A 13,558-nucleotide genomic window follows, 5' to 3' on the forward strand; every position below is an offset into this window, starting at 1 on the left:
AGTGATTGCTTTTACACCCATACAGGATGTAAAAGCAATCATTTCTCTTTCTCTCTGTCTGCATTCTTGCAGCCATTGAGAAGTACTGAGTGAGCTGTGATTGGTCACACCTTGTCACATGGTACAAGGCTGTTGTGAATAGCCTTGTACCATGTGACCTCTGTGATCATTCACAGATTTCACAGGTAGTAAGCAATGATGTCAGGAAGTGAAATCCTGCTTACTACTTTGCATGTGATCACTGATTGGCCTATCAGTTATCACATGATCGGGACCTCGTACAGAGGTCCCGTCCGACGATTGGTGTTTCACTGTGTCCGGAGGACACAGCAGGCACCGGATCGCGGTGCTGCGCGCTCCCAAGGAACGCGCACAGATAGAAAAGGCGGGTGCCGTTTATGAACGGCAACCCGCCCCTGGAGTGCCACCGCCCTGCCGTTTATAAACAGCAGGTGGACAGCAAGAGGTTAATGAAATAAAAATAAAAATCATCAGGAAAGCAATAAGGGAGAAGGGGAAGGAGGAGTTATTTAGGGCCGATTAGGGTAAGCTAAGGCTTGGTTTACATGGACCAAGATGCTGATTTGTGGTTCGCACTGAATCACGTTGTCAGCAGTGGCTGCCCACAGTTAGCCTCCCGAATGCCAGTTTATAGAGGGATTTCACAATGAAATCTCCCTTCACATTGTCACAAACATATCATTGGGAGAGGGTTTCCCTGCAGCCATATTCACCTCTATAAAGGGTCCCCTGCCAATCACAATATGTCCTGTTTTTTTGCAGCACCATGAACCACAGTTTTGCAGCTGTAACAATGTATACAGGACTTTCTGGAACCCATTGCCTGGTTTTCACAGATATTTGAGGCAAGCTAAAAACACCCCTTAACTGCTTTGTTTTGCCCATGTGAAACAGGCCTAAGGGTTCACAGGGGATAAATAGAAACAAATTTCACTTAATAAAAAAAAAATAATTAACTTGTCAGGTTGTTTTAACATTTATAAACAATGTTACTTTGTATCTCTCTGTCTCCCATCTGATCGATGTTTATAAACAATGTCACTTTGTATCTCTCTATCTCCCGTCTGATCGATGTTTATAAACAATGTTACTTTGTATCTCTCTATCTCCCATCTGATCGATGTTTATAAACAATGTTACTTTGTATCTCTTTATCTCCCATCTGATCAATGTTTATACACAATGTTACTTTGTATCTCTCTATCTCCCGTCTGATCGATGTTTATAAACAATGTTACTTTGTATCTCTATCTCCCATCTGATCAATGTTTATAAACAATGTTACTTTGTATCTCTCTAGCTCCCGTCTAATCGATGTTTATAAACAATGTTACTTTGTATCTCTCTATCTCCCGTCTGATCAATATTCATAAACAATGTTACTTTGTATCTCTATCTCCCGACTGATCAATGTTTATAAACAATGTTACTTTGTATCTCTCCATCTCCCATTTGATCGATGTTTATAAACAATGTTACTTTGTATCTCTCCATCTCCCATCTGATCGATGTTTATAAACAATGTTACTTTGTATCTCTCTATCTCCCGTCTGATCGATGTTTATAAACAATGTTACTTTGTATCTCTCTATCTCCCATATGATCAATGTTTATGAACAATGTTACTTTGTATCTCTCTATCTCCCGTCTGATCAATGTTTATAAACAATGTTACTTTGTATCTCTCTGTCTTCCGTCTGATCAATGTTTATACACAATGTTACTTTGTATCTCTCTATCTCCCGTCTGATCGATGTTTATACACAATGTTACTTTGTATATCTCTATCTCCCGTCTGATCGATGTTTATAAACAATGTTACTTTGTATCTCTCTATCTCCCATCTGATCAATGTTTATAAACAATGTTACTTTGTATCTCTCTAGCTCCCGTCTAATCGATGTTTATAAACAATGTTACTTTGTATCTCTCTATCTCCCGTCTGATCAATATTCACAAACAATGTTACTTTGTATCTCTCTGTCTCCCGTCTGATCAATGTTTATAAACAATGTTACTTTGTATCCTCTCCCGTCTGATCGATGTTTATAAACAATGTTACTTTGTATCTCTCTGTCTCCCGTCTGATCCATGTTTATAAACAATGTTACTTTGTATCTCTCTATCTCCCGACTGATCAATGTTTATAAACAATGTTACTTTGTATCTCTCTATCTCCCATCTGATCAATGTTTATAAACAATGTTACTTTGTATCTCTCTATCTCCCGTCTGATCGATGTTTATAAACAATGTTACTTTGTATCTCTCTATCTCCCATCTGATCAATGTTTATAAACAATGTTACTTTGTATCTCTCTATCTCCCGTCTGATCGATGTTTATAAACAATGTTACTTTGTATCTCTCTATCTTCCGTCTGATCAGTGTTTATAAACAATGTTACTTTGTATCTCTCTATCTCCCGCCTGATCGATGTTTATAAACAATGTTACTTTGTATCTCTCTATCTCCCGTCTGATCGATGTTTATAAACAATGTTACTTTGTATCTCTCTATCTCCCATCTGATCGATGTTTATAAACAATGTTACTTTGTATCTCTCTATCTTCCGTCTGATCAGTGTTTATAAACAATGTTACTTTGTATCTCTCTATCTCCCGTCTGATCGATGTTTATAAACAATGTTACTTTGTATATCTCTATCTCCCGTCTGATCGATGTTTATAAACAATGTTACTTTGTATCTCTCTATCTCCCGTCTGATCCATGTTTATAAGCACTATGTTATATAGCTTAATATACTTTCAGCAGGAATGGCTGCAGGTTCTGCATATATATGGCAACTGCTGACTGTCATTTTGACAGTAGAGAATTTCTAGCAAATGTGGGGGTGGGGGAGGGGGGGCAGTGGGGGAGAGAACAAGATGTACCAAACATTCCCGTTAAAGAAGTGTGTAGTATGCTCAGCATTAACGTCCAGCGTATATGATGTGGTTACAGGCAGGTAATAGGGAGGAGAGGAAGGAGGGAAGAGGAACAGAAAGGACATGGATGAATGGAGAAAGTGGAAATGAAAGGATATAGGGGTAAAGGAAAGAATAAAGGGGGACGAGAAACATAAAGGGCAGCAGGGAACAGGATGAAAGGGAAATGAGAAAAGGAAAGAGCATACGGACAAAGCTTTATCTGGTTCACGTATGGAAAGGGAGAAGGAAAAAGGAAGTGTCGGGGTAAAGGGGGGGGGAGTTGGGAGTGACCTGGTTTATACATTCTGTTCTCCTTACCTCTCCATTTGTGTCCAGTGGCCGCACTCCTCAATATGCCCCCTGGTAAGATTTGGTATCTTCAAGAGAAAAACAAATCTATTACTACTCTGACCTGACTTAAAGATTAACTCCACTTTTGTTGAGAAAAAAACCTTCCCCTCTGGGTGATCAATGTAGATTGCAGGGATTTTAACAAACTTTGTTGCAGATTCCTACCTTTTGTCATTCTGAAGAAATAGCTGTTTGTCTGTGTCCATGTGTAGAGTGAATATGAGTGGTTTTATAATTATTAATCATCTGCTGCACCTGCAGGGCTCTAATGAGGAAAGTGGTAGGGTCTGCATCCCTTTTAGATGTGATTTCCACTTGGCAGGATCTCACCAAAAATTAAAATTTTGCTGCAGGGGATGCCAAAAATGTGACTTGTTAACTTAAATTAAATTTGTGTAACGCTCACCTCTCCCGGGATCCAGAGTCAGGTATTTTATGCAGAGCAAGGCTACAAGCATTTCTGGATTGCAACGCAGTGTGGGCTCCTCAGCCTTACAGACAACGCTTCTGATTGGCTCTCACTTAAAGGGATGAGCAACAGGTGGCATTGAGTTCGAGCAATGCATTGCTATGCTGAGCCCCCTGTGACTCGAGTCTCCCTCTGTTTTCCAGTGCCTGCTTCCCAAGCACCCTGGCCCGTCTCATGCCTCAAGGTCTCTGTGCCCCAGCCCTCCATGTCTGAAAGTGCATCCTGTGGTCCCGTGTCTTCAAGTACGCTCCTGTGTGCCCCCTGCCTACAATTGTGCTCATGTGCTTAAGGTGTCTCTAAGTGTGCTTCTTTACTCTGTGTCCCCAAGTATGTCCTGGGTCTGTAAGCATGCTTCTGTGCTCCCTGTGTCTTCAAGAGCACTTCTGTATGACCTGTGTCCCTAAGTGTGGCCCGGGTCTCTAAGCACACTTTTGTTCTCCGTGTCCCCAAGTGTGTGTCTGCACCCTCTATATCTCCAAAAGTGCTTATGGGTGACCCATGCCTCCAAGTGCGCTTCTGTGTGCCCTGTGTCCACAATTGCGCCTAGACTCTCCAAGTGTACTTCTGTGCACCTTGTGTCTCCAAGAGTGCTTTGGTGTGCCCCGTGTCTCCAAGAGCGCTTCTGTGTGCTCCGTGTCTCCAAGAGTGACCCATGCCTCCAAGGGCGCTTATGTGTGCCCCGTGTCTCTAAGGGAGCTTCTGTAAACCCTATGTCTCCAAGGGCGCTTCTGTGTGCCCTGTGTCTCCAAGAGCGCTTCTGTGTGCTCCGTGTCTCCAAGAGTGACCCATGCCTCCAAGGGCGCTTATGTGTGCCCCGTGTCTCTAAGGGAGCTTCTGTACACCCTATGTTTCCAAGGGCGCTTCTGTGTGCCCCGTGTCTCCAAGGGCGCTTCTGCGTGCCCCGTGTCTTCAAGGGCGCTTCTGCGTGCCCCGTGTCTTCAAGGGCGCTTCTGCGTGCCCCGTGTCTCCAAGGGAGCTTCTGCGTGCCCCGTGTCTCCAAGGGAGCTTCTGCGTGCCCCGTGTCTCCAAGGGAGCTTCTGCGTGCCCCGTGTCTCCAAGGGAGCTTCTGCGTGCCCCGTGTCTCCAAGGGAGCTTCTGCGTGCCCCGTGTCTCCAAGGGAGCTTCTGCGTGCCCCGTGTCTCCAAGGGAGCTTCTGCGTGCCCCGTGTCTCCAAGGGAGCTTTTGTGTGCCCCGCGTCTCCAAGAGTGATTCTGTGCTCCCTGTGTCTCCAAGAGTGATTCTGTGCTCCCTGTGTCTCCAAGGGCGCTTCTGCGTGCCCTGTGTCTCCAAGGGAGCATCTGCATGCCCTGTCTCCAAGGGCGCTTCTGCATGCCCTGTCTCCAAGGGCGCTTTTGTGTGCCCCGCGTCTCCAAGACTGATTCTGTGCTTCCTATGTCTCCAAGGGCGCTTTTGTGTGCCCCGCATCTCCAAGACTGATTCTGTGCTTCCTATGTCTCCAAGAGTGATTCTGTGCTCCCTATGTCTCCAAGAGTGATTCTGTGCTCCCTGTGTCTCCAAGACTGATTCTGTGCTTCCTATGTCTCCAAGAGTGATTCTGTGCTCCCTATGTCTCCAAGAGTGATTCTGTGCTCCCTGTGTCTCCAAGAGTGATTCTGTGCTCCCTATGTCTCCAAGAGTGATTCTGTGCTCCCTGTGTGTCCAAGACTGATTCTGTGCTGCCTGTGTCTCCAAGACTGAATCTGTGCTGCCTGTGTTTCCAAGACTGATTCTGTGCTGCCTGTGCCTCCAAGACTGATTCTGTGCTGCCTGTGTCTCCAAGACTGATTCTGTGCTGCCTGTGTCTCCAAGACTGATTCTGTGCTGCCTGTGTCTCCAAGACTGATTCTGTGCTGCCTGTGTCTCCAAGAGTGATTCTGTGCTGCCTATGTCTCCAAGACTGATTCTGTGCCCCCTGTGTCTCCAATAGTGCTTCTGTGCACCCTCTGTCTCCAGGACTGCTTCTGTGCACCCTGTGTCTCCAGGACTGCTTCTGTGCACCCTGTGTCTCCAGGACTGCTTCTCTGCACCCAGTGTCTCCAGGACTGCTTCTGTGTGCCCTGTGTTTCCAAGAGTGCTTCTGTGTGCTTTATGTCTCTAAGTGCTCTTCTGTGTACTCTGGGTCTCCAAATGTGCCCCATATTTCAAAACACGCATTTTTGTGCCCTGTGTCTCAAGTGTACTTCTGTGCGTCCCATGTCTACACACAGCCTCTGGTATGCTCCATGGTTGTCTGGTCTGCTGTGCTCCACCATCAGTACCCTCTGTTGCCTCATTATCCTCAGGCACACTTCTTCAATCACCAGTGATCCCCCTCTCCATGGATATTTCCATGGTTCTTTGGAGTTAAAGAGGAACCATGGTCTAAGCCAACTGCCCAGCAGATCCAGCATTGCTGTGCTGTGACCCACTACTCTGCTGTCACAACCCGCACCACCATCTGTCCCACGCCACCATCTTTGGTCCTGATGTCATCAGGTGCCGGGTGCCTCTTCCTAGTTCAGGCAGCCTGGACCCCTGATGACGCAAAGCCAGACCCTCCAGTTTCTGTGAATATGAAGAAGAATCCTGGAAAATGTGACATACATATCCCAGGGGGCTTCACAACGCTGGAGGCATCAATCTCACCTAGGTACGAATGGCAGCAAGTGGACAGGCCAGGCATAAAAAAATAAAAGATGAAGTAAACAAACACAGAAAAAGGAAAAAATTTGTCCCAAATTTGTATGTGGACTGTACTAATTCTTCCCCACTTTATCAGAAACTAATAAACATTTTGGCTGAGGTTGGGCTTACATAAAACATTGATTGAAGAATACCTAAACCCAAGAAAAGAAATGTAACATTGCAGTTTACAAGTCCTCAGAAACTATGGCTACACTCATTTTCTTTGGACTTTTTTTTATTTTTTCTCCTGGTGATCCTGCCAGGAACACATTTCCTGTCCATGGGCGACCACGCTCTCTGTACTGAATCTATGGAAGAGCGGCATTGTCGCCCTAGGACCGGAAGTGCAACTCCCCCTCTCCTCATCTCTATAAAATGGGGGATGGGGGTGTTCTGTAGTCTACAGAGAGAGTTGGTAACCAGGGGCGAACTGACAACTCATGGGGCCCCCAGGCAATAGGGGATCATGGGGCCCCTGTGTCCTTGCCCAAACTCAAAAAAGCCTATGAAAAAGGTACCAGGGGCATCTCATGGGGCCCCCTACTGACCCCTCGCCCTCGAGCAGTGCCTGAGTTTCCAAATGGTCAGTCCGCCCCTGCTGGTAACCAATAATTAGTGGGATCAACAGGTATTTTCTTGCACTTATTGAACAGATATGACAAAATGCTCAGCTCACCCGATTCTCCATGCCAGTAGTCATGACGGGCAGCAGGACAGGATCCTTCCCGGCTGTGACCATCAGTGCTGGCACCAGGATCTTACATAGAAATAAACAGCGGTCATTACTATAGAGTACAGACACATGTACTAACACTGAGGCATGTACATTAATACTAGATCTGAAACAACAGCAATCTCATTTATTCAGGCAGAGCAAAGACCTTCGCTGCACAGTAATCACTGCCTTCTTAAAGAAGAACTCCGGGCAACTTGTGGTTAATAAAGCCATTTTTTTTCTCCTAAGGGATACAGCAGATATGTAGGTCCCACATTGCTCCTGAAAGAACCAACTTCTAAGCCCAGTCCAGAAGGTACTGTTAAGGCTTCTGACAGTGGGGGGGGGGGGGGGGCTGGAAAGGGGTGTGAAGGGGGCATTGTACAGAAGAGCAGGAGTGTGTACTTGAACACCAAAAAGTTCTACGTTTCCCTGTAACCCTAATACCAACATTCCCTGTAATACAAACTTTCCAAACACTAACCCTCCCTGTAATCCTAACACTAACCTTCCCTGTAACCCTAACACTAACCCTCCCTGTAATCCTAACACAAATCTTCCATGTAACCCCAACACTAACCCTCCTTGTAACACTAACCCTCCCTGTAACCCTAACACTAACCCTCTCTGTAATCCTAACACTAACCCTCCCTGTAATCCTAACACTAACCCTCCCTGTAACCCTAACACTAACCCTCTCTGTAATCCTAACACTAACCCTCTCTGTAATCCTAACACTAACCCTCCCTGTAACCCCAACACTAACCCTCTCTGTAATCCTAACACTAACCCTCCCTGTAATCCTAACACTAACCCTCCCTGTAACCCTAACACTAACCCTCCCTGTAACCCTAACACTAACCCTCCCTGTAATCCTAACACTAACCCTCCATGTAACCCCAACACTAACCCTCCCTGTAACCCTAACACTAACCCTCCCTGTAACCCTAACACTAACCCTCCCTGTAATCCTAACACAAATCTTCCATGTAACCCCAACACTAACCCACCTTGTAACACTAACCCTCCCTGTAACCCTAACACTAATCCTCCCTGTAACCCCAACACTAACCCTCCCTGTAACCCTAACACTAACCTTCCCTGTAACCCTAACACTAACCCTCCCTGTAACCCCAACACTAACCCTCCCTGTAACCCTAACACTAACCCTCCCTGTAATCCTAACACAAATCTTCCATGTAACCCCAACACTAACCCACCTTGTAACACTAACCCTCCCTGTAACCCCAACACTAATCCTCCCTGTAACCCCAACACTAATCCTCCCTGTAACCCCAACACTAATCCTCCCTGTAACCCCAACACTAACCCTCCCTGTAACCCTAACACTAACCTTCCCTGTAACCCTAACACTAACCCTCCCTGTAACCCCAACACTAACCCTCCCTGTAATCCTAACACTAACCCTCCCTGTAATCCTAACACTAACCCTCCCTGTAATCCTAACACTAACCCTCCCTGTAACCCTAACACTAACCCTCCGTGTAATCCTAACACTAACCGCCCCTATAATCCTAACACTAACCCCCCCTGTAATCCTAACACTAACCCCCCCTGTAATCCTAACACTAACCCTCCCTGTAATCCTAACACTAACCCCCCCTGTAATCCTAACACTAACCCTCCCTGTAATCCTAACACTAACCCTCCCTGTAATCCTAACACACATCCCTGCATAAAACGTACCTTCCAGTCATGGACAGTTTTCACCCAGTTCCAGGTCCGGTCCATGTTTCTGTACCAGTTTAATGGTCCTCTGAAAATAGAAGAGAAAGACTGAAAAGGTTAACATTTCCAGCAAGATCCCAGGGAGCCTATAATGTGCCATTTACTTGAAGGTGATTTTTGATGTGTTTTTTATCTCATTCTTATTTACATTTTCTAATATTGTATTTTATAAAAATATTGGTAGATTCTACCTCCAGTGGTCTTCTGTACATAAAGAAATGTGTTTAAGGGGGTTGAGATGAGCCCAGTTAGCCTTCTACAGTACAAAGTCTCTTGCTTTCAACCAGTCATATGTGACCCATAGAGTATGATAGTAGAACACAGTCTCTGTGTGCACTACTAAGCAGAAAGCAAAGGAAGTATAAATAAATAGGAGTAATGGGTGCCCCTATGTCCCTGCTGCTGGTCCAATCCCCCATCTGATGGCGGACAAAAAACAAAAAATCAAAGTCTATGGGCAAGGATCGTCCTGGCAAGTCACAACTCAGGCTGGTTGAACTGGATGGACTTTTATCTTTTTTCAGCCAGACTAACTATGTAACTATGGTTGCCCTTCTCTGCATGTTGTCCAGTACCCCAATGATTTTTTTGTGAATTGGTGCCCAAAACTGAACTGCATATTCCAGATGAGGTGTTACTAATGATTTGTACCGGGGGAAATTATCTCTCTCTCTCTCTCTGGAGTCTATACCTCTTTTCATACAAGAGAGGATTTTGCTCGCTTTAGAAGCCGCAGCTTGGTATTGCATGCCATTATTAAGCTTATGATCTACCAGAACCCCCAGATCCTTCTCCACCATTGATTCCCCCAGATCCTTCTCCACCATTGATTCCCCCAGCTGTACCCCCCTAGTATGTATGATGCATTCATATTCTTAGCCCCCAAGTGCAGAACCTTACATTTATCAACATTAAACCTCATTTGCCACATAGTTGCCCAATTACACAGTGCATTGAGGTCGGCTTGTAAATTGGAGACATCCTGTGAGGACGTTATTCCACGGCACAGCTTGGTGTCATCTGCAAAGACTGAAATGGGATTTATAATCCCAGACCCTATATTGTTCATAAATATATTAAAAAGTAAGGGTCCCAACACTGAACCTTGGGGTACACCACTGATGATCCCAGACTATTCAGAGTATGAATCATTAACCACTACTCTCTGAATACGAATATGTTTAATACAATAACAAAAATATGGAGGACTAAGAATGTAACAATGTGAATATCACATGTATAAATACTGCAATAACCTAAAATATGTGCTTTTTGAAAATACTAAATATCCTTTCTCATTAAAGCGGAGTTCCAGCTGAAAAAAAAAAAAGTCAGCAGCTACAAAGACTGTAGCTTACATAGTTACATAGTTAGTCTGGCTGAAAAAAGACAAAAGTCCATCCAGTTCAACCATAGAAAAAAAAAAAGTTATAATCCTACACCCACAGTGGATCCAGAGGAAGGCAAAAAAAGAATCCCAGCAAAGCATGATCCAATTTGTTCCTGCTGTGAAAACAAATTCCTTCCTGATCCCCCGAGAGGCAATCGGATATTCCCTGGATCAACTGTAGCTGCTGAGTTTTAAAATACAGCCACTTACCTGTCCCTCAGTCCAGCGATGTCCTCACCACCTCTGGTTTCAGTGGCCATCTTCTCTCCCTGACGCCGGCATCTTTAATGTGGGCACCCGGCTGTGACAGCTTGCGGCTTCACAGCTGAGTGCCCACTGCACATGAAGCGATGTGCTTTGTGACAGTCTTCTGGGACCTGTCACGTGTTCCAGAAGACTACCGGGAGGGAGGAAGGACAACTTCTGCTTCCGATCGCCTAGGCCACTGGCGGCCCACCAGCTGTTGCCAAAGTGCAAGTCCCATGAGGCACTGCAAGATTGACAGTTGCAAGCATGACTTCCAAAGTATTGTGTATCCAGAAATCTTCTAAAGTGTAATCCCCTTCCAGGTAGGAAGGTTTACCCTTCATGACCATCACTGTTCTAGACCCTTCATGACCATCACTGTTCTAGATTCCTGGTACATTCAACACGTCAAGATGGGAGAACAAATTTTAAAACTCCTTCATAGGGGAGGACTTATCACTGACCAATAGTGAGGTGTAGAAGGCATAGGTGGGTGCAGCTGATTTGCATAAATAAGCCCCCTGGATTTTATGGTTCCTAGGGTGTTCTAGAAGGAATCTCCAGATACATTAGGTGCAGCCTCGTCTTGGTCCCTGAATCTGCAGACCTATTAGCTAAGTTAAATCAAGGCAGCTTCACCATAAAGTATTAACCCCTTCCCATTGCTGCCTTCTGGCCCTTTAGGAGGCTCTAAGTGGCGAGAGACAAAGGCGGGTATTTCGAGCATGTGACCACTGTGATTGACAGTCACAGCAGTTACACGATTCGAAAGTTCCCGATCACAAATAGGCATTGGGAACTTACGGTACCTACAGAAAAATAATGCGAACAAAGAATTCACAAGAAAAGGCGGTTACATAAAGGACAATGCCATACTCTAATTATCAAAGTATGCTTTTATTAGCAAAATTGTATTATGAACAACCCAATATGTCTTTGCTTATGAGCAAAAGACCTTTGAGTACAATTTATGGCCTAGTCATGATGTCATTCTTTTTTCTTTTTATTTATTTATTTCAGGTACTTATATAGCGCCGTCAATTTACGCAGCACTTTACATATATATTGTACATTCACATCAGTCCCTAACCCTCAAGGGGTGTACAGTCTAAGGTCCCTAACTCATATTCATACATACACATACTAGAGACAATTTAGACAGGAGCCAATTAACCTACCAGCATGTCTTTGGAGTGTAGGAGGAAACTGGAATACCCAGAGGAAACCCCTGCAAGCACAGGGAGAACATGCAAACTCCAGGCAGGTGGTGCCGTGGTTGGGATTCGAACCGGTGACCCTAGTACTGCCAGGTGGAAGCGCTAACTATTTAGCCACTGTGCTGCCCCATATTTATTTTTTTTGTTTTAGGTTGTCTTCTGTATTGTCTTTTATTGAGGTGATGGCTACCAGCAGTCTTTACTCAATTGTCTCATATTGCAATTTTGCTAGTAAAAGCATATTTTGATAATTTGAGTATCTCATTGTCCTTTATGTAACCGTTTTTTCTTGTGAATTCTTTGTTCACATTATTTTTCTGTAGGCTTTTTTGGTTATTGTTCAATATTTTGTACTTTAAGCGATACCTATTACTTTTAAAGCCTCAATCTATATGGTTTTTATAGCTATACGGTATCTGCCTGTAACCGTGTTGGGGGTGTGCAGGGTGCGTTCTCACCACAAGATTACATAGGGTCGCATATATGCGGCTTCTCGGCATTAAAGCCCACCCTCAACGAGGCCGGATATATGCATACAGCCGGCAGGAAGAGGTTAAAGCGGAGCTCCACCCAAAAGGGGAAGTTCAGCTTTAACCTCTTGGCGCCAGCCGAATGCAAATGTATGGCCTCCAGCATCTGGGCCTAGACGCTGAGCGGCCACACATTTGCGTTCTATTAAAAAAAGACATATGTGCCGAGAGCGCGCGCCCTGCTCGCTCCCAGCACACACGTTCGGTACTCACGGAAAGGTCCTGGTCTCTTCTTTTGATTGGGATCATTCCCGATCACGTGACACGACATCACGGCGGTCACATGACTCTAAACCCCGCCCTGCTTCTCGGCTTCTGAAACCCTTAAAGGGCCGGGAGGCGCCTGCACCAGGGGGTTAAGGACTGCTCCCACGCTCCCTATTAAGGATTGGCATCTTTGGGGGGCGTGCGGGGGGAGTGGGTACCCAAATTTGACAGGTACCCGCTCCCACTTCCGGTCTGATCGCCTAGGTGATCGGAAATGGAAGGTGTCCTCCCTCCCTCCCTGTAGTCTTTTGGGACACGTGGCAGGTCCCAAAAGACTACAGGACCATTCATGAAGTGCAGCGCTACTCGCGCATGCGCAGTGGGTACCCGGCTGTGAAGCTGCAAGCTGTCCACACTGAAGATGCGGCCTCCTGGAATACAGGACGGATGGTGAAATGGGATGCGGGGGACACACCACGGGACCAAGGGACAGGTAAGTGGCTGTTTTTTAAAAGTCAGCAGCTACAGTTTTTGTAGCTGCTGACTTTTATTTTTTGACAGGGTGAGTGGAACTCCGCTTTAAGCAACACCAAGTACTTGTTGGCTTTCTATGTGCCAGTTTCAGCCTTACCTGAATCCACTCTTTTTGAACTGTTTGACGTAATACTGTAGGTCAGAGTCGCTTAATATTTTACTGCATGGTACATCCTCTGGGAGACCCACAAACAGCCCTCCTGTCAAAATGAAATGGGATTTCAAAAAGAAGAAACATTTCAGGCTTTACTAATGGTTAAAAGTGGTTACGAAGTGCTTATATGCTAATGTTAGGTTTGTTTGTTAAAATGACTTTGCAAAAAGATCCTATTGGAACCAACTGTTTTCCAAGTCATGGACTGCCTTGCCATGGAGCATTGACCTCCTTGTACTACAGTACTTGGGTATTTGGGGGTCAGGAGATCGGTAAAACTGTTAGTGTTTAGAGAGAACAGAAATGAATGTATCTTGTAATTATTGTGCTGCACGTGCAAATTATTAAGAAAATCCTTTATTTTGGAAAATGTTTAGGTTTGG

At 45.1% G+C, this 13,558-nt stretch overlaps 1 protein-coding gene across 1 annotated transcript in view; it reads right to left on the minus strand.

Annotated features, from left to right (window-relative positions):
* The window catches only part of EPHX2 (epoxide hydrolase 2), a 173,735-nt gene that overhangs the window by 33,534 nt on the left and 126,643 nt on the right, over positions 1 to 13,558 (minus strand). The window contains exons 15-18 of the mRNA XM_089653870.1: positions 13,119 to 13,221; positions 8,856 to 8,925; positions 7,110 to 7,190; positions 3,268 to 3,326 (exon numbers count right to left, since the gene is read on the minus strand). Of these exons, the coding sequence (XP_089509996.1) occupies positions 3,268 to 3,326; positions 7,110 to 7,190; positions 8,856 to 8,925; positions 13,119 to 13,221 (313 nt within the window). The remainder of the gene's footprint in view (positions 1 to 3,267; positions 3,327 to 7,109; positions 7,191 to 8,855; positions 8,926 to 13,118; positions 13,222 to 13,558) is intronic.

The sequence above is a fragment of the Staurois parvus genome, unplaced genomic scaffold, assembly GCF_062004578.1.
Source record: "Staurois parvus isolate SC_StPar_1 unplaced genomic scaffold, SC_StPar_1.0 ptg000723l, whole genome shotgun sequence".
NCBI classification, from domain to species: domain Eukaryota; kingdom Metazoa; phylum Chordata; class Amphibia; order Anura; family Ranidae; genus Staurois; species Staurois parvus.